This window comes from Panthera uncia, chromosome D1, assembly GCF_023721935.1.
Source record: "Panthera uncia isolate 11264 chromosome D1, Puncia_PCG_1.0, whole genome shotgun sequence".
NCBI classification, from domain to species: Eukaryota; Metazoa; Chordata; class Mammalia; order Carnivora; family Felidae; genus Panthera; species Panthera uncia.
In genome coordinates this window covers 82,573,860-82,594,893 of record NC_064808.1, presented here as the reverse complement: position 1 = coordinate 82,594,893, position 21,034 = coordinate 82,573,860, and the positions used below count along the sequence as shown (strand labels likewise).

Here is a 21,034-nt window from a genome sequence, read left to right as displayed (position 1 = left end):
AAAGATGAATGAGATATTTTCCCTGCCTTCCAGGAACTTAAGTCCTGCAATTGTGAGACACAGGTAAATATTATTTAAGAACTTGACATATGGGAGAGAAGACAGCTAGTTTATTCCTTCAGCATCCTCTTCAGAAACACTAAGAAAGACAGATGCAATATTTCCAAAGAATAGTACACAGAACTAGTTTTGGTTGCATGAAGATCAGGTTATTAAATATATGTCTCAGCATTTTTAACTCTATATGTCTATCACTGGGCACAGGAACATGCATTCTAAAATACTTCTTGGGTCACTATGATGCCTAGCCAGGCTTGAAAGGCTTGGAAACCATTGAGATAAAGGCTATTGAGGAAAAGCAGGGAACATTTACAGAAGAACATTTACAGAAGAAGTAACATTTAGGGGGCTAAAAGATGAATAAGACCTCTCATATGTAGAAAGAGGTTACAAAAGAATTTTTCAGGAAGAGAAAGGGCAAACTGTACATCATTACACAAATAAAAGTTGCTTATGTCTATTATTTTGCTATTTTTGTATGGTCACAAAAATATAAATGTAGCTTTACCCCTACTTATAGAATGAGGAAGGAGATGAGAACAGAGAGATAGATGCTATCTACCAGCTTCTTGTCAAGCAGACCTGATTAATATGCTCCATCTGCAGAATATTGTAGGTATTTGAGACAAATGAATTGAAATCCTATTCCTGTCCCAGAGGTACTAACATCCAATTGAAGAAAAAAGAAGTGTCTGTGTGTGTGTGTGTGTGTGTGTGTGTGTGAAAGAGAGAGAGAGAGAGAAAGACAGAGACAGAGACAGAGAGACAGAGAGAGAGAGAGAATGAACAATTTCATTGCCAAAAAGTCAACTATACCTATAATACTGGCGGATGGAGTTAATATTTCATTCCATTATCTTCTTGCTTGCATGGTTTCTGAAGAGAAGTCTGGGGTAATTCTTACCCTTGGTCTACTAAAATGTCCGTTCCCCCACCGCACATCCCTCTCTGGCTTCTTTCAAGAATCTTTTTTTTTACCTTTGAATTTCCTCAGTTTGAATATAATTTTTGTTTTGATTTTGTTTTGTTTTGTTTTGTTTTGTTATGTTTAGGTATTTATCCTTCCTAGTGTTTTCTACGCTTCCTAGATTTGTGGTTTGATGCCTGACATTAACCTTGAAAAATTCTTAGTCATTGTTCCAAATATATCTTCTATTCATTTCTCTCTTTTCTTTCTGATATTTTCATTACATGGACATGACAATTTTTTTGTAAATTTCCCAAAGTTCTTGAATATTCTGTTCTGTTTCTTTTTTACCCAGTCTTTTTTTTCCTCTTTTCCTTTTAAGTTTGGGAAGTTTCTAATGACATTGTCTTCAAACTCACTAATTCTTTCCTCAACCATGTCCCATCTACTAATGAGCTGTTAGAAGGCATTCTTCATTTCTATAACAACTTTTTAAAATTTTTTAAATACTTATTCACTTTTGAGACAGACAGAGACAGAGTTTGAGTGGGGGAGGGCAGACAGAGAGGGAGACACAGAATCCAAAGCAGGCTCCAGGGTCTGAGCTATCAGCATAGAGCCCAATGCAGGGCTCGAACTCACAGACCGTGAGATCATGACCTGAGTCGAAGTCGGATACCCAACCGACTGAGCCACCCAGGTGCCCCTCTGTAACAATTTTTATAGCATTTCTTTTATTATTATTATTATCTCTTAGAATTTACATTTCTTAGATTACATTACCCATCTGTTCTGGCCTGTTTTCCTTTTTTTTTTTTTTTTTTTTTTTTCCCAATGGAGTCCTTAGCATATTAATCATAGTTATTTTAAATTTCCGATCTGATAATTCCAACATCTCTGCAATATCTGAGTCGGGTTCTAGTGATAGATTTCCAAACTATTCTTTGCCTTTTAGCTAGAGGGGATTGGAGTTGGGCATTCCCCTTTCCCTTGGAGTTTAAGCATTAGCAAACCCCAATGTAGTTAAGCTCTGGTAAACTAGTTTCCTTGAGGGCAAGATTCTGTTAAAGAGAATAGAAGGTCCTGGGTTTACTTCAAAATGGTTACTTCCTCTTGCTATCTCTCCCATTTTCACCCTGAGAACCTGCTGGGGCCTCTGGAGGTACATCTCACAAAAGTGTGAACCCCACCCCCGAGACTCAGACACCTGGACTTTTCTCAAGGTAGCCCACAATCAATCTCTCTCAGTCAATTACCCTTTATGTGTTCCTGGAAGAATCTGACTAAAGCAGTGGTTTCACCTCAGAATATGTTGTGATTCTCTGTATCTACCTGTCTCTAGGTTTCAGGGTGGAGGTTTATCCCATGGTCTCAGCTCTCTGATGGATCTAAGTGAAGAGCTGTTCATTTTCAGTTTGTTCAGGTTTCTCTACTTGTGAGGACAGAGGTCCTGGTTTCCAATCTGCTTTGTTCAACCAGGAACTTAAAGTCTTAGTCTGTGACTCTTTATTATTCTTTATCACTCAATCCCTTGCTTACTCTGTTCCAACCCCTCCTCACTATTCTCAGAATATGTTGAACACATGCTTGCCATGAACCCTCTGCTTTTGTTTTTCCTGTTCCTTGGAACCTTTCCCCCAGACATCTGCTTGGCTCACTCCCGCACTCTGTTCAAATATTACCACATGAAATAAGCAGTTTCTAACCTAAATTAGAGCTACCTGTCTTTTTCAATTCATTTGCTTTACTTTATTATTCTTTAACACATACATTACTATTAACATTATATTTTATCACATATCTGGCTTTCCTAGAATGTAAGTTCTATAACAGCAGAAGCTTAGTCTATTTTGTTCACCACTATAACTCCAGCTCCTATATCATTCCCTAGAAAACAGTACATGGAACATAATGTTCCAGAATTATTTGTTTTTTGTTTTTTTTTTAAGGAATACTTTCTCCTTTAAAAAAAGTTTAATTACTTTGAGAGGGAGAGAGAGAGCACAAGTGGGGGAGGAGCAGTGACAGAAGAAGAGAGGGAATTCCAAGCAGGCTCCATGCTGTCGGTGCAGAGCCCAATGCAGGGCTCAAACTCACAAATCGTGAGATTATGACCTGAGCCAAAATCAAGAGTCAGACACTTAACTGACTATATGACCCAAACACCCCAAGAAATATTTGTTAAATGAATGGATGGATTAATACATCAATCACCCTTGGTCTATGAAAAAATATAAGAATTACCAATATGAAAAACACTCAGAAAGATATTGAATGTCATTAATCCTTCAAAAATGCAAATTAAAATTTTACAATGGTACACTATTCAATACACACACTCATGTGGCTAAAAATAAAATTTTTTTAAGCCTACAATGCCAAATATTGAGACTGTGAAGTAGCTGGAAATCCCACATATTACTGGTGGGAATAAAGTTGGTATAATAACTTTGGAAAATTGTCTAGCTGTTTCCTTAGAAGTTAAACCTACGCTTACCATACAACTCAAATTCTATCCTTAGGTATTTCCTAAGAAAAATGAAAATATATTTCCTCCTAAAGACTTATATTCAAATATTCATTGTACCTTAATTCATAAGAACAAAAAATGACATCAACAAATAAATAGGGAAAAAATAATGGTATATCCATACAATAGAATACAGCAGTCAAAAAAGGAATGACTATATGCAATAACATGCATGGATCTCAGATACATTATACTAAGAAAAAGAAGCCATATATAAAAGTACTGTATAATGCAGTATCATCCCATTTATAAGAAATTCCAGAACAGACAAAATTAATGTACAGTTTCTGGAAATGGATTTCTGCCCAGTGCTGAAGGACTGACTTCAAAAGGGCATGGAAGGCGATGTCAGCAAGATAACAGACTAGAAAGCCTCAAGTCCTTTTTTACCCACAGAAACATTGAATAAGGAATTAGAAACTGAATAGAGTGACTTCATAGGGACTCTGAAAATCAATCAAAGATCTTTGGCAACCAAGTAAGTGTCAAATTTTTTAAAAATGCATTATTCTGTTTAAGAAAAGCATGGTGTTTTAGTTGCCTCTGTTCCACTCATTGGGCATGCAGTATAGTTTAAGAGAAGAAATTTACAGGACCTCTATGCAAATTAAACACAAAATCAACATACCAAAGGAAATAATGAAAATTGGGTCAGAGATCAAGGAAATAGAGAATAGAAAAATAATAGAATCAACAAAACCAACAAAACTAACAAAGTTAGTTCTTTGAGAGGGGTGTCTGGCTGGCTCAGTCAGTAGAGTCTGTGACTCGTGATCTTATGATTGTGAGTTCATGTTGAGTGTAGATTACTTTATAAAGTTAGATCTTGGAAGAGATTAACAAAATTAATAAACATTTATCTAGACCTACTAAGAAAAAAAATTCTCAAATAACCAAAATCAAAAATGAAATAAGGAATACTAAACCAAACTTACAGATATTAAAAGGATTGTAAGAATAATGTAAATAATACTGTATCACCAAATTGGATAACCTAAATGAAATGGACAAATTTTTTTGAAGCACACAACCTACTTCAATGGAATCCTGAAAAAAATAGAAAATCTGAACAGATACATAACTATAAGGAGACTGAATCAAAAATCTCCCAGAAAAGAAAAGCCTAAGACCAGATGGATTCACTGGTTAATTCTACCAAGCATTTAGCGAACTAACAACAGTCATCCTCAAACTTTTCCAAAAACTTGCAGAGGAGGAAACACTTCCAAATTCATTCTATGATGTCAGCATTATCCTAAAACCAAAGTCAAATAAAAACACTACAAGATGAGAAGGCTATAGACCAATATTTCTTATGATCATTGATGCAAAAATCCCCAACAGTATGCTAGCAAACTGAATTCAAACAGGACCCTGAAAGATTATATACCATGACCAAGTGGAATTTGTTCCTGGAATGCAAGAATGGCTCAACATTTGAAAAACAATCAATGTAATACACCATATTAGTAGAATGAAGTGGGAAAAAGATAATCTAACTGATACAGAAAAAGTATTTGACAAAATTAAACACTTTTTCATGGTAAAAAGTCAACAAATTGAGAGTAGAAGGAAACTACATCAACATAATAAAGCCCATAAATGAAATACTCACAATTAACATTTTATTAAATAATGAAAAACTGAATCTTTTCCTCTAATATCAGAAGTGAGGCAAGGATACCTACTTTCATCACTTCATTTCAACATCATACTAGAAGTCCTAACCATGTCAATTAGGCAAGAAAAATACCTAACAGCCATCCAAATTGTAAAGAAAGAAGTAAAATTATCTATTTGCAGATGACATAACCTTATATGCAGGAAATCCTAAAGATTGAACAAAACTTGTTAGAATGATAGATGAATTTGGCAAAATTACAGGATACAAAATCAACACATAAAAATTAGTTGTGTTTCTATGCACTAACAATGAACAATACAAAAAGGAAATTAAATAACAATTTCACTTATAATAATATTAAAAAATAAAATACTTAGTAACAATTTTCACCAAGGAGGTCAAAGACAGATACACCAAAAACTTCCAAATGTTTCTGAAAGAAATTAAAGATGACAAAAATTGACGGAAGATATCCTGCATTTATGGATTGGGAGACTTAAGTTGACATTTAAGATGTTAAGATGTCAATACTATTTTAAGGTATCTACAAATTCAATGCAATCCCTATGAACACTTCAGTGTGATGGTGTTTTGTTTTGTTTTGTTTTGCAGAAATGGAAAGATCCATCGTAGAATAGATATGGAATGTCAGAGATCCATCCTAGAATACATATGGGATATCAGAGGATCCCAAAGAACTATAACAATCTTGACAAAGAACACAGTTGAAGTCTCACACTTCCTGATTTCAAAACCTACTACAAAGCTAAAGTAATCAAACCAGTATAGTGCTGGCATGAAGACAGGCATAGACCAATGGAATAGAACAGAAAGCTCAGAAGTAAACCCTTGCATAAATGTTCAAATGATATCCAACAATAGCATGAAGACTGCTCAATGGGGAAAAAATGGTCTTTTCAAGAAATGGTGGTGAGGAAATCACATATCTACATGCAAAAAAATTAGTTTGGAACCATACCTCATACCATATACATTAATTAACTCAAAATGGGCCAAAGACCTAAATGTAAGAGCAAAGACTATGAAATTCTTAAAAGGAAAACATACAGAAAAAGCTTCATGATATTGTATTTGGCAGTGATTTCTTAGTTAGGACACCAGAAGCATAAGCAACAAAGGAAAAACACATAAAATGCACGACCTCAAAATTTAAAATGTTTATGCATCAAAAGACACTACTAACAAAATGAGAAGGCAATCTACAGAGGGAGAACATGTGAAAATCACATGTATGATAAAATATTAATATCCATAATAAATAAAGAATTCCTGCAACTCAACAACAACCAAAAGAACAAACAACCTGATTAAAAAGTGTGCCATCAATTTGAATAGACATGTCTCCAAAGAACATACATAAATGCCCAATAATCATATTAATATCATTAATCTATAGGAAAATGGAAAATCAGAACCACAATAAATACACCTCACATTATCTATTAAAATGGCTATTATCAAAAAATAGCAATTAAGTGTTGGCAAGGATGTAGATAAATTGGAACCTTTATGTACTGCTGGAAGGAGCGTAAAGTGGTGCAGCCACTATGGAAACTGGTGCAATGGCTCCTCAAAAATTGAATAGAATGCCATATTATTCACTTCTGGGTATATACAATTCTACTTCTGGGTATATACCTAAAGAATTGAAAACAGGGGCACCTGGGTGGCTCAGTCGGTTGAGCGTCCGACTTCGGCTCAGGTCATGATCTCACAGTCTGTGGGTTCGGGCCCTGCGTCAGGCTCTGTGCTGACAGCTCAGAGCCTGGAGCCTGTTTCCAATCCTGTATCTCCCTCTCTCTCTGCCCCTCCCCCAGTCTCACTTTGTCTCACTCTGTCTCTCAAAAATAAATAAATATTAAAAAAAATTAAAAAAAAAAGAATTGAAAACAAAGACTTGAATAGATATTTGTACACTCATGTTCATTGCAGCATTATTCATAAGAGCCACAAGGTAGAAGCAACCCAAATGTCCATCAACAAGTAAACAGATAAACAAAATTATGTATCACATTTTGTTTATCCGTTTACTTGTTGATGGGCATACTGATATAGATACTATGTGTGTGTGTGTGTGTGTGTGTGTGTGTGTGTATAATCCAGCCTTAAGAAGAAAAAAAATCATGATACATGCTACTACATTGATGGATTTTGAAGATTTTATAAGTGAAACAGAACATTTACAAAATGATAAATATTGCATGATACCACTTACATGAGGTACTCAAAGTAGTCAAATTCATAGAGACAGAAAGTGGGATGATAGTTTCCAGAGGCTGCAGGAAGTAGGGGATGGAGAATTAGTGTTTAATGGGTACAGAGTTTGAGTTTGGAAAGGTGAGAAAAGTTCTGGACATGGACAGTGGTAATTTCTGTACATAATGTGAATATATTTGATGTCACGGAATTGTATACTTAAAAAAAGTTAAAAGGGGGAGTGCCTGGGTGGCTCAGTCAGTTGAGCATCCAACTCTTGATTTCAGCTGAGGTCATAATCCCAGGGTCCTGGGATGAAGCCTGCATCAGGCTCTGCGCTGAGTGTGGAACCTGCTTAGGATTCTCTTTCTCTTTCTCTCTGTGTTCCCCCCCGCCCACACCACCTTGCCCCTTCCCCTGCTTGCTCTCTCTCTCTCTCTCTCTCAAATAAATAAATAAATAAATAGTTAAAAATAGTTAAAAAGTAAATTTCATGTTATGTATATTTTACTGTAATACAAAAAGCATTGAGGATGATAAAAATGTTCTGCTCCATTTGGAGTGATGGTTACATGGGTGAATACAAATGTCCAAGTTTGTTTCAGTGAACACTTAATTTGGTGCATTTTAAGTAAATTATCTTTCCCTTTTCCCTTTTTCTCCTTGTCTTTTCCTCTCCTGCTTCCTGATCTGTGGGCCCTTTATCCTGCTAATACATTCACTTGATGTTAAGTGTTTAAAGAGGAGAGTCTAGGATTAATTCAACTATGTAATATCCACACTGCTTAGTATAGTGCTTGGCATATAGTGGTTAACAAAACCTTCTTTTTAAAAATTTTAAGGGACACCTGGGTGGTTCAGTTGGTTAAACTCTTGATTTCGGCTCAGGTCATGACCTGAGTTTGTAAGATCAAGGCCCAAGATGGGCTCTGCACTGACAGCATGGAGCCTGCTTGGGATTCTCTCTCTCCCTCTCTGCTGCCCCCACTTTTGTGCTTCCTCTCTCTCTGTCTCTCTCTCTCAAAATAAATAAACATTTAAAAAATATACAAAAATAAAACAAAAAAATAAAATAAACAAAATTGTTAATTCAGTAACTTATTTTTTAATGTAATGCTACTGTTTATTGTGAACATACTACATGCCAGACTTTAAGTTCTTACAAACTGGATACCATGTATGCCTCCCTAACAGCACAGTGAAGTAGGTACAGAGTCCTCTTTTTTAAATAAGGAAATTGGGTCTTAGAGAAACTTAGTCATTTCCAACCATATAGACCCAATACACACCAGAGCTGGGGTTAGAAATGAACCTTTTTCACTGTAAAATCTGTGTTTATAAACCTTTTGATAGGGGTTATGCTTATGCTTTACTTTATATTTCACTAAATGCCTCTGACTATCCAATTATAAATGAGGTATATGATCAAGAACAACCTGTAAACTGGTCCTGCTGTACCTATCCAGGCAGGCAGACCTATGGGCTCCTGAGACATTCATGGATGTCTCAGTGAGAACTTATCACAGAAACAGCTGTACTTCAAATGGCTGGGAAAATGGGTCCATAAATCCCTTCATTCTAAAATGCCTCCTGCAATTTTAGATTACTCACATTGGCTTTTCTAGCCCCTAAAGTTTGCAGATATACTTCCAGAATGTGCTGGATATACTTCATGTCTTTTGTAATTGTGATAAAAAGGGAGGAGCAAGGCACACCTCCCTTGCAACGGATCAGAATTTCCTGCCAGTGCCTTTAAGAATATTGTTGAAATTGGTGAATACTGCAATTATAACAAGCAGGAGGAGACAGGACAAGTTAAATACCAACTATCTAGGGAGAGGTCATTATCTCAACTAGGATTCAAATGTCAGAATCTCTGGTTGTAATTTCAGCGACTTCCCGATTACCTCAAAATGGGTGAGAATATCTTCATTAGAAAAAGTAGACGTGTGTGTGTGTGTGTGTGTGCGCGCGCATATGTGTGCGGGTGGAGAAAGAGACAGATAGAGATAAAGGACAAATATTTACCTTTTTAACAAACTGGAGCAACTACTACATGTTAGGTATTGTACTGGACACTGGGGATACAAAAGCCAAGAGTGCATATTAATGTTTTGAGCAAAAGACATAGAGAAAGTAGTAAAAACAACAAGGGGAAGAGGAATATTTTCAGATGGCACAGAAAGCACAACAAAATACAAAGGCGAATACCATTATTCCCTTCTCTTTCTTACACAGTGTCTTATAGAATATACCTCCACGTGAGCACAGCCACTCCCATAAAACACCTGACTGACTGAATCCTCTTGTGTAAGAGAAGCTGGCTCTGCCTTTTATCCATCGTGGGAAGTTCCAAACAGTGACCAGGAGACCTTATGCTGTGATGGCATCAATCACAACCCATCCCAGTCAAAGTGGACAAATAGCTCATATGACAATCCATATCTGAGAAAGACTGAGAGTAAATGGTTTAACTGCACAGGAGCAAGTATGACTTGGCCTAGACTTCACATGCTACGTGCACTGAGATGGTCTCCAAAACGGACATTTGGGTGGGTGGGCAAACGGTAAGCATTGCAAAGTCTGTGAACACCTAGGCTTCTAGGAGTAGGGTCAAGGGTAGACCTGGTCTCTCGGAGAAGAGGTCCTGGCAAGACAGGGCAGGACTTCAAATCACCCAGGGCCTATGGTAGGTACAACGCAGAGTAATAAGATATGGACTAAAAACTCAGTAACAAGAAGGGAATCAACAGCTACAGAACAGGTGTGAAACCAGGTTCAGAAAGAGCTGGATCCTAGCAGCAAGTGAGAATCTAAGCCCTAAGTAGCTCTTTGCCTTGATTTAGCATGGGCACTGGACACGTGTGTGTGTGGTCCTATGACCTGGACAGAGGGGATGGAGGCATTCACACACCAGATATTAAGCAGATGGGGCCTGGTAATTCTTGATTCTTATCTACCACTTTCTTTCTCCTTCTTTTGTCTACCTCTGACTACTAGGTAATTCCACTTTAGGCTGTTTCTTTGTTTGTTTTGTTTTGTTTTGTTTTCTCACAACTACACACTATCCCTTCCTCTTTAGTTCTGTGTCTTCCTTCAACTCTTAGCTGACACCTTGGGAAAATTTCTCTCGTGTTCTCTTCTTTCCATTTTTGTCTTTCATTTCCTATATGTATCTTCCTTTCTTCATCTATATTTATGAAAAAAATCCAATCATCAGAGAAGTGGCAAATGTATACATATACTTGAATTCAATAAGATGAAAGCTATACATCTTAAAATTGAATTTGGCACAACAGAAACAAGACAAACTCCAAACTTTTGAAAGTATTCAGAAATATCTTTGACAAAATGTTTCCATATTATCTTCCTCTCATTATGCCTACTTATCTTCAGCATTGGCATTCGTGATAAATAGAAAATTGTCATATTCATTTTTTTTCTCATTTTTGTGTAATTACTTCTTCTAAAACAACATTATTTTCTATTATTCTTCATTGCTAGTATATCTTATTTTGGATAATTATGAGTTAAATAATCTTCTGTGGGCTAGCCAGAAAACTTAGCAACAACTATAAAACATTCTTTGTTCCCATTATGCAGTGGAAACTTGGTTAATCGAGATGCCATAAATTTTCATATCCACTGAAAATGTTTAATATTCAAAACTAATTTTTAAACATTTTATTGATCAGCACTTTTATGGGAAGCCAGGTCAAGTCCTTCAGCATCTCTTTGATTTAAGCAAAATGTGCAGTCTCCAGGGAAGAGGAGGCCAAAAGGGGTCACATGATTTCCTCCAGGGTATGAATCAGAGGCAAGGTGAGTACAAAGCTTGTGGTTCTCTGTTTTCACAGCTGAATGGTTTAAACTAAAATATAAGGATGGGGACAGGGAATTGTGACATGACATGTATTTTAGGATTTAGAAAAATAACTTCTCTTCATTCTATACTTCCATATAAATCACTCATTTCCTCACGGTTTACAAGAAATGCTCTGGCATTGGTGAACTCTTGTCAACAATTACCTGCTCACTTTGTCTTAGTTTGCAGGGTCCTTGGAGACACTGGCATACTGTGGGATGTCACGCAACAGGAGAGTACAACCTGTAGGACAGCTTCAAAGTGAAGACCACCAGTGATTGGCTTGATAGTACACTGGACCCTCCTGGCAGCTGTCTCTTTGTGAACTGTTTGCATCTCGATTCAAGTCCTGCCCCAGACAACAGACTCACATGCAGGTGAGGGGAGGTGAGCAGCAGAAAGCAAAGACCACTAAGGTAGATCAACACACAGCCCTGAACTGAAACACAGATTTCCTGACCTTTTGTCAGGCGCAGGTCTGGGGCACAGAAAGGGTGCTTTTTTTTTTTTATTTTTTTTCCTGCTGGCAGCACATGGAAACTTTCTCTGTTCTCTATACTTGGGTGTGGGTTCCTCTAAAACTGAGAAGAAGAAAAACGTCTTCCTGGAGCAAATACAGACACATAATAACCATGTGACCAAAAGCAAGTGATTTAACTCTTCTAAACCTCAGCCTCTGAGGCTGTATTTAGGGATAATAATTATTCTGAAAATCACATGAAACAATAAATAATTGGTCTGGCCTCTGACACACACTTAATCATGGATAATAGAGTGTGTTTGTTTTAAAAGCTCCCCTGATTTGCCAATTTTATTAAAGGGTCTGTGGTATGATCCTGCAGGGAGAGTGACATAAGGCTCAAACATGTCCCATCTCTAACCTTCTCTACCAAGGAAATGACACACGGATTGAGGCAGGGTAAGTGCTGAGCTGCAGAGATATTACAAATTCAATTTTCACATCTTAAAAAAGATACACCAGGGTACAAAGAACTGCAGGAAGGTGCCATTTACTGGGAGGTGGGAAGGGACTGATAATGCAGCCTCTCCCCCAGTGCCCACCCCATGCCGGCATTCTCTCCAATTCAACTAGACCCACCATCAGCAACAGCAACTCCCTGCAGGGAAAATAATAAACAAATAAAAAAATCTGAAATGAACTGGTGCTCTCTTGTCTGAATTTTAAAACATCAAAAAAGATTAATACTTGGTTCCTAACTTAATAGACAATGCAAATTTCTGCTGGCCCTAAAGATGTCTTGGTCCATAATTCCTCTTATCTCAGGACTGTGAAGACTATTTCCCACTAATAAGTAATTTTCAAAGTCCTCCCTTGGGAAGGTCAAATAAGACCTATTTGGCTCCTCCTCTCACTACCAGACCCCATTAGATCTATAGCACATGCCTGCCAGTGCTGTTGTCTTCCCCAGCACCCTCAGAGCCCACCACATAGTAAGCATGGTCAGCAGGCCAAGGGCACAGTCCCTTTTCAGAAGCTGGAAGGAAAGAACAGACTGAAACTGAACCTAAGAGCCAAATTTACCTAAAAGAAAAAAAAAAAAAAAAAAGAACAAAAAGGCTTATGACAAGAAGTGTTGAGTTTTCCACAGCAATCCAGAAAGCCAATGGAGCATATGTCATGAACACTTTAAAACTTCCTTCCCCTGCTTTGACATGCAGAACCTGGTGTATGTGTTGGGAGAAGCACACAGATTCCAACCAATCAGTGACTTCAAAGAGAGTCAGGGAACATCAGCAACCAGGCAGCCCTGCGACCCCCCAACCCCAGCCTGCTGACTCCTGCAGCCTTGCCCCAGTGCTGACACACCAACTTCCAGGCTAGAATCCCTGTCTGCTCCCTACTACCTCCTGCTCTGTGTATCTCCTCGGGACTCCAGCAAGGCAATTCTCAGATACAGCCTCACTTCTAAATATATAAGTCTATTGGGGCGCCTGGGTGGCTCAGTCGGTTAAGCATCCGACTTCGGCTCAGGTCATGATCTCGCGTTCTGTGAGTTCGAGCCCCGCGTCGGGCTCTGGGCTGATGGCTCAGAGCCTGGAGCCTGCTTCCGATTCTGTGTCTCCCTCTCCCTCTGACCCTCCCCCATTCATGCTGTCTCCCCCGTCTCAAAAATAAAATAAAACGTTAAAAAAAAAATTAAAAAAAAAATAAATAAATATATAAGTCTATTGCCCCTTAGAACATTCCTCTCAAGGTTAGAGTGGGAGAGAGCCAAAGCATAAGAGACTCTTAAAAACTCAGAACAAACTGAGGGTTGATGGGGGATGGGAGGGAGGGGAGGGTGGGTGATGGGTATTGAGGAGGGCACCTTTTGGGATGAGCACTGGGTGTTGTATGAAAACCAATTTGACAATAAATTTCATATATTGAAAAAAATTTTTAACGTTTATTTATTTTTGACACAGAGAGAGACAGAGCATGAATGGGGGAGGGTCATTCAAACCTTGAGATCATGACCTGAGCCAAAGTCAGAAGCTCAACCGACTGAGCCACCCAGGCGCCCCAAAGATTTTTTAGTTCAAACTCCACATCGGGCTCTGTGCTGACAGCTCAGAGCCTGGAACCTGCTTCGGATTCTGTGTCTCCTTCTCTCTTTGCCCCTCCCCTCCTCAAAAATAAATAAACATTTTTTTAAAAGATTAAAAAAAAAAAAAAAAGAACATTCCTCTCAATCCTACTGCCTTGTTCAGCATCTTGCCCTCAGGGATAGTTGGGCCTTTTGCATAGTTTCAGATCAGACTGAGACCACTGGTGGATTCAGGTGCCCCTTCTGGCAAGGGACTTAAGCAGAATCCAAAATCCCCTGAGCCCTCCAAGACCTCTAACCAACTGCTGTTCCTGAGTGTCCCAGCGTCATCTTCTGAAAAGAACGGAACCGTGTATATATGGGCACTTCATTGCTGTAGAGGTAATAATACATGATAAAAGATTGAGTCCCATTAAAAAGGATTCAAGCATTCAAACAATACTTTTTTTTAAGGTTTTTATTTTATTTTTGACAGAGAGACAGAGTGTGCTAGCAGGGGAGGGGCAGGGAGAGAGGGAGACACGGATTCTGAAGCAGGTTCCAGGCTCTGAGCTGTCAGCACAGAGCCTGATATGGGGCTCGAACTCACAAACCACGAGATCATGACCTGAGCTGAAGTCGGAGTCTTAATTGACTCAGCCACCCCGGTGCCCCCAAACAATACTTATTTGTTAATCTTTTGTATCCATCATGATGTCTGTACTTGGTACATAACACATGGCTCGTAACCTCCAGGAGCTCCCCGTCTAACTGTGCCCACACCTAAATGATAGGCCCATGGTGTATATCTGCTAGAACAGAGATACTTAGCAAATGGTATTGGAACTGAAGGTAATTCTTGTCCTCAAGGGTAAAGCAGGATGCTGAGGGGAAGTGGGAAGAAACTAGCACATTTTAAATGTTTGTACATATATGGGGGGAGGGGTGGAAGGGGGAGAAAGCAGAGCACATGAAACTGTAAAAGACTGAGAGTATTATGGGCTGTTATTGAGGAGTCCCATGTAGCACCAGTGACAACCTGGGTGTATACATTGCTTTGTAGTTAGAATAATACCATATACTTCATCTCACCTGACGTCACACACTGAGCAGACATTGCTTCTAGATATACACCGTTGGACCGAAGTGCTCAAAATCATGTAGCTATTGAGGGTAGAATAAGAATCAAACCCAGGTATTCAGGCCCTTGAACTCAGTGCCTCTTTTAGAGCACTAACACAGCCCGGGAGTGGTGACGTACGTGCATGCACGTGGGAGACACTTAAGTAGAGGTAGGGTCCCTGGAAAACCACTTGTTCAGATGCTCTGGGGGCAGGAAAGGAAAGAGAAGTGGTTCCTGACTCTGGTTTCACACTAGAAATAATGGAGGAGATTTTTTAAATCTCACAAGTCCACTCCTAGCCTAACTCCAGAGACTTTGATTTCATTGGTCTGGAAGGCTGGCGGTAGAATTTTTTTAAAGCATCCCAGGAAACTCCAGTGTGCAGCTCAGGGCAGCATCACCATATGCGGGGTTCCTTACAGACCAGTACGTGCTTCAGTGTCCTTTTATGTCTTCATCTCCTCAGACCAATAGTGAAGACTCTGCACTTACCCATGACCTTATTCAGCTTGGGCAACTTAAATACTGCAATGTGCACAAGTCGTGCACCTATTTCCAACAATAGAGTGGCTGCTCTGAGTTTTCTAATTTTCACAAAGAGAAAAGCCACTAAGGGTGAGTGCAAAATAGGGAAAAACACCAAGGCAAACAACAGTGCATTGTCCTTGGGAGTTTGACTGCCCCAGTTGCTTGGGCAAAATCCTGCTGCTCAGATTATTCCTTGGCAGTAGTTAACCCTCAAATACTTGGTTCCAAATGGATTAGCTCAGAACACCAAACGAAAATGTAGGGACATTTTAGAAAAGAATTATTAAGCATAATCCCAGATCACAAAGCCTGGATCAGCAAAAATGATAATCCTGCCATATAATACACATACATACATACATACATACATACATACAGTATGTTATTGGCAAGTTTTGCCATTAGTGCACCAGTTCGTTACAGCAGCAAGCCCTACCTCCATCCTACTTAAGCTCCTCACAATACTCCTGTATACAGATGATGTGGTTCGACTAAGTAACTAAAACAAATTTAGAGGAGATTGAGACCCAGGAAGAAAGCACATCTTGGTATCATCCATGTAACTGAAATGGCTTAATAGGACACAACTGACCACACTGAGCATCCTGGACTCTTTTCCTGATGTGGGCACTGATTCAGACGTAGGACTTCTAGATACTTGTCATATCTAATCTAATGGAAAGGCACAGAACATTTTTAACCCAACAGCAGATAATTGTAATGAAATGATTCTGGCCAAGAGGGCCCATTTGTAATAATGAATTCAAATCAGATTCATAGAAGCTATAATTCAGCCATAGTGAATACCACCTTCATTTTCCATATCATCTCTCTTCCAAGAAGGCAAAATTACTCAATATTCAAATAATTATTTTTACTTTTCAAGCAGCCCTGTGAAGTAGTTATGAGGAAGATAATATTGCCTCACTTATAGAAAATGAGTTTTATCCACGTTCAAAACTTCAGTGTGATCTCTGGCACATCACTTCCTAATGTCCTTCAATACAATCAAAGATCTATCAAAACAAAACTGATATCTCCAAGGAAGGAAATCATCCTTCTCTGAGCCTTGCTATTTCTCATTGGAAAATTCAAACAGGGACCCAGTTTTCCCCACTCCTTTGCTTTTCTACTAGGTCTTTAGCCTCCTATGTGACTTCATTCAAGATTTATAGAGACTTGGGATATTTTGATCCAGGGCAGCCACATACGAAAAGACTTTGTCTGGCTGACAGGCCTGGGAAACATTCGATTTTTTTTCAATAACTCTTGCATATTTGATGCATTCAGAACGCTAAATGTCCAAACCCTGCATTCCCAAGGGAACATCTTTAAGGAGACTGAAGTGTGACCATACTTACAATTTTTTAAGAGAAAAATACAACACAAAATAAAACATGATACATTTATCTGGAGTTGAGGCTAAGGACTTCCTGAGACTAGAAGCCAGGACTCCCCCTCTGAGTACTGACAAATAAATTTTCCATTGACGTGGGCACCCAGCTGTTAGCCAATAAAGCAGAAGTGCACACAAATTTGGAGAGGGATTGGGACCCCCAGAAAACTTCAGGAGATTTGTATGTTGTTTTAAGAAACATTCTGACAGGAGTGAAATCAAAACCTTAAAAAATCAGAAATTAATAAAAATTAAATGATGAAGACAAAAAAGGGAGAAGAGAACACATTATAGGCAAAAGCATGTAATTTGGAGTCACCTGATAAAAATGAAGATTAAAGTAATAAGAGAGAAGAACACAAGAGGCAAAAGGAAGAGAATATAAAGAGATTACAATGTGGACAATGTGCTGAATCTCTCTATTTCAGAGCAAATTATACAGAGGAGGAGAGGCAAAATCAACACAAGCCGTATTTACTTTTTAAAAACTAAAGCATGCAATCAGGTAACAGATAACAGTTATACTCGCACATGTAAGGTTTTTTTTTTTTTTCCTCCACAAAGCACAAAAAGCAACTATTCAGCTTTTCCCGTTTTTATTCCCATTCCCATTACGGAGCCCAGCTGCTGAACATTTGAATTGAAGATCAGGAAACCAGGCCAGCAGCTAATAAAAAAAAAAAAAAAAAAAAAAAAAAAAAAAGGTAGAGCAAAGCTGGCCCTCTGCTGGTGGAATAGTCCTACTGCATCCCAGAAAGCAGAAAGCTGGAGTTTTTTTAAGTTTCTGCGTTAACTTTCAGGGGCAGGAAAGGGACAGAAGATTTGGAAGATTCAGTAAGAAGGCCTTATTTGGTGCTATGCCTCTTTGCTCCCAATACTAGATTAGAAGATAAAGACAGGTGGGTGGCAGCATCGACATCCCCTCACATCTGCTAACATTTACCAACATTTCCATGGTTAATGCGTGTTGTAGCCCACGTACCATTCTTATCTTTGAGTCGACAGGTGTGTTGCAAATGTGTATCCCACAAGTTAATTCTTAGGGATTTGGCTCCTGAAACTTCTTGGGACACTGAATCAGACATTGCACTCTAGTCTGGGACAGGCTGAGGAGTGCCCACATGGCTTGAAGGGTTTCCCCTCCTGCTGTTAGGGAGGGGAGTCTTTCCCTAGCCTCCCTTTTTCTCTCTTCTTCCAGGGCCCCCAGGGCACCAGGAGACAGGACTGCAAAGCCTGTTCTCTTCCTCAAAAGAAGATGCAGCTAAGAATCTCCCAAAGTGGCAAGAATCCAACCTTAACCTGGAGTTTAGGGAAGAATAGCCAGTGTCCCAAGAGGTCTCTTCTTTCTTTACCCAGGGAGCAGCTTGTCCAGAAACAGAAAGAGTTCAACCAAGAAAGCCAAAGGAACAAGAAGGAAGCCCCATCCCCAGTTGTTCCTTGGAGAAGCCAGACTTCTCAGCTGCAGAATCTGGGACAGCATGTTTTATTTTCACCATAACCATCAAAGTCATAGACAGGGCAAACACATTCAGCCTGTGTACACTGTGAGCCAGAGTTAAGCTGGGACGTCCCTGAATCTGTCTCCCAGGACCAGAACTGCCTCATTAAAGGGATAAAAGATGATATCTGCTGAGCTGGTGGAAAGTGGTGGCTGCATTTTTATTAAAGTCTCTGCTGCAGCGGGCCCAGTCCCCAAAGGTTCATATTCCAAGAATCTCCACCCCTCTGCCTGGAGCATGTAAGTGATTCTCTGTAACTCATTAAGGTAAAACAAAAAGCTTTCTATTGTGCTTTTCGCACAGGAGTGATGTCGTTGCATAAAAGCTACACGTTTCTGCTCCTTGGCCCGAGCCTGCAAAGATAAAACTGCCCTCATAATTTATAATAGGGGTCCCAGGAGCACCACACACGGTTGACATGGATGGATGCATCTTGAGCAGACTCATAAAGGGCCATGGCCCAGCACTGGCAATTCCAGAGCCTGACATTTTGGTATCTCTCTGGTAGGAGCAAGCCATCCCATCCGGAAGACTATCTTGCTTTGTCACATACCTTCTGGTCTGTGAGAGAGCCACCAAAGCTCTCAGTGATCTTAGACTAACCCCCACTACTGCAATTGGCAGGGCTCTCACGTTCTCACCTTGGTGCCAGGGCAAAAGTGAATCTAGCCATGTCATTGCCCCATAGATACATGGAGTCCCAAGAACCGACCTCACTGTCCTGGATCCCATCCTGGACCAGAAAAGCCAGAACAAATGACAAACGTGTCCAGGAAAATAGGTGTTGGCAGGCACAGTCTTCAAGTGGGCAACTCTTGGGGCTGCAGAAAGGCCCTTCACACGCCCAATTCCCCACCCAAACCTATGCTCCCTCTCTCTCTTTCTCCCTGTCTGGCTGGCCCCTACCCACATCCTCACATCCAAGGGGCTCAGTCCCCCGCTGAAGTACATCTCCCTACCTGAGGGTGGCGCTCTCCCCCTGCCGGACCGTCACGTTGTCCATAGCTTTGGGGAAGGTGGCATCTCCGCTGCGCACGGGCACTCCTGTGGGTACAAGGAACAGCAGCCTGAGAGACACGACCACGAGGCACTTCCAGGGCAGGAACAGGTACCCACAGACCCCCATCCTCGACAGCCACAACTTCCCAGAACTCCAGCAGAGGCACGGTCCTTGTCCCCCGCCCCGCACACCAGCGGGTCTCAGGCGGTGGTGTGGGGAGACGGAAAGGGGATGGAGCAAGCCAGAAGCAGAGAGGGGGGAGGAGGAGAAACGAGTCCAGGCTCTCCGGAGTCTAATGATTCTTCCTCAAATCCTGCCTCAGCTTTCCAGCCTAGCAGAACCAGATGCCCCCTCCTGCATCCAAAAAGAGCTTTCTTGACGCTCCCCTGGGGAAGAGGGAGGCAGCCGGGAAGGGAGAGGAAGAAGGAAGGTGCAGGGATGAAGGTCACAGATTGCTCTTTCTCTGCCTCTCTCTTCAAGATGCTACTTTAAGATTCAGTTGGGCACGTTCTGCAGAGGTCTGGCATCAAAAGTTTATAACCCAAAGAAGCAAGGCAAGTGTCTCTGACATAAAAGAGATGTCCTAAAAGCTGCCGCTTCAAGGAGAGGAGAAAATGTTTTATTAGCTCACACACATGTATAGATGTATTTATAGACCAGCCCGAGTCTCGAATCTGGAACCCAAAGGCGGCAAAAAGTTCCAGCGCGGGGACCGGCGGCCGTCTCAGCCCGAGGATCCGTCGGTGCCGTGGGCGTCCTCCACCGCAGCCCGGGCGGCGACTGGTGGCCAGCCCGGCCCGCGTCGCCAGCCCGCGGAGCGCCGCCCGGCGCAGGCTCCCGGCGCACGGGGAGCTGGCGGACGGCGCCCCCGCCTCCTCCGGGGACGTGGCACGGGACGCGGGGACGCGCGGACGCCACGCTCAGAGGCCGCCCCCGGCCTCCGCGCCGCCTTCCTCCCGGGAGCAGTCCAGAAGCGCGCGGGCCCCGACCGCCTGGGTTGTCATGGCAGCAGCTCCATCACTGACCGCCACTTTCTCCTGGGCCGGCGCCGAGCGAGCGGGCGGACTGCGCGCTCATCCCGGCGGGTGGGCGCGAGGCGCGGGGCTCGGGACGCGGGCGCCCACCTTAACCCCTGCCGCGCCCACACGGGCTGTATCGCGGAGCGGCGGGAGACAGGTGCAGCAGCCGGCTTCCCTCTCCCCCTGACACCCAAGCTAGCCGAGAGGATGCCGCGCCCCTCTCGGTGGCTTCTCCTGCAAGGGGCGGAGTGGGGGGGGGGGCAGGGGAGGGGAGTGAGGGAAGAGAGAGTTCAGTAGCGGGGGGCAGGGGGGAGCAGCAAATGAAAAATTGATGCTCGCACCTTCCCTCCCCGTGCTCAAGCAGAAGTTGGCAGACCCTGCCCTGGAGAACTGAACATCATTTCCTAGGAGGTAGCTAAACTGGTGTGTGCGTGTTCGCCACTGTCGCTGTTTGCCACCCCGCCAAGCTGCATACAGTACTATGGCAGAGCTCCCCGAAGCTTTTGTAAAAAGATGAAGTACACTCTCTGCTCAGATGACCCACCTCTGAGCTATGCCTGGCTCCAGACTCTGTCTCCCAAACTGGCAATTCTGAATTTCTTCTTACTGTACAACATACAGAATGGTCCACAACCTGCTCCATGCGTATTATTCAAGTATTTTATTGTAAAAAAAAAAAAAAAAAAAAAAAGTAAGAGATAGGAAAAACACATGGAGATCCTAAAAAGTATTAGAGTT

At 41.2% G+C, this 21,034-nt stretch overlaps 1 protein-coding gene across 3 annotated transcripts in view; it reads right to left on the bottom strand.

The window, feature by feature from the left end:
* Nucleotides 1–19,649, bottom strand: part of OPCML (opioid binding protein/cell adhesion molecule like) — a 496,230-nt gene extending 476,581 nt beyond the window's left edge. For all 3 annotated transcript variants that reach the window (XM_049654127.1, XM_049654137.1, XM_049654146.1), the window contains exon 1: nucleotides 19,237–19,649. In XM_049654127.1, the coding sequence (XP_049510084.1) occupies nucleotides 19,237–19,403 (167 nt within the window). In that variant the 5' untranslated portion in view covers nucleotides 19,404–19,649. The remainder of the gene's footprint in view (nucleotides 1–19,236) is intronic.
* Nucleotides 19,650–21,034: the final 1,385 nt, after the last annotated feature.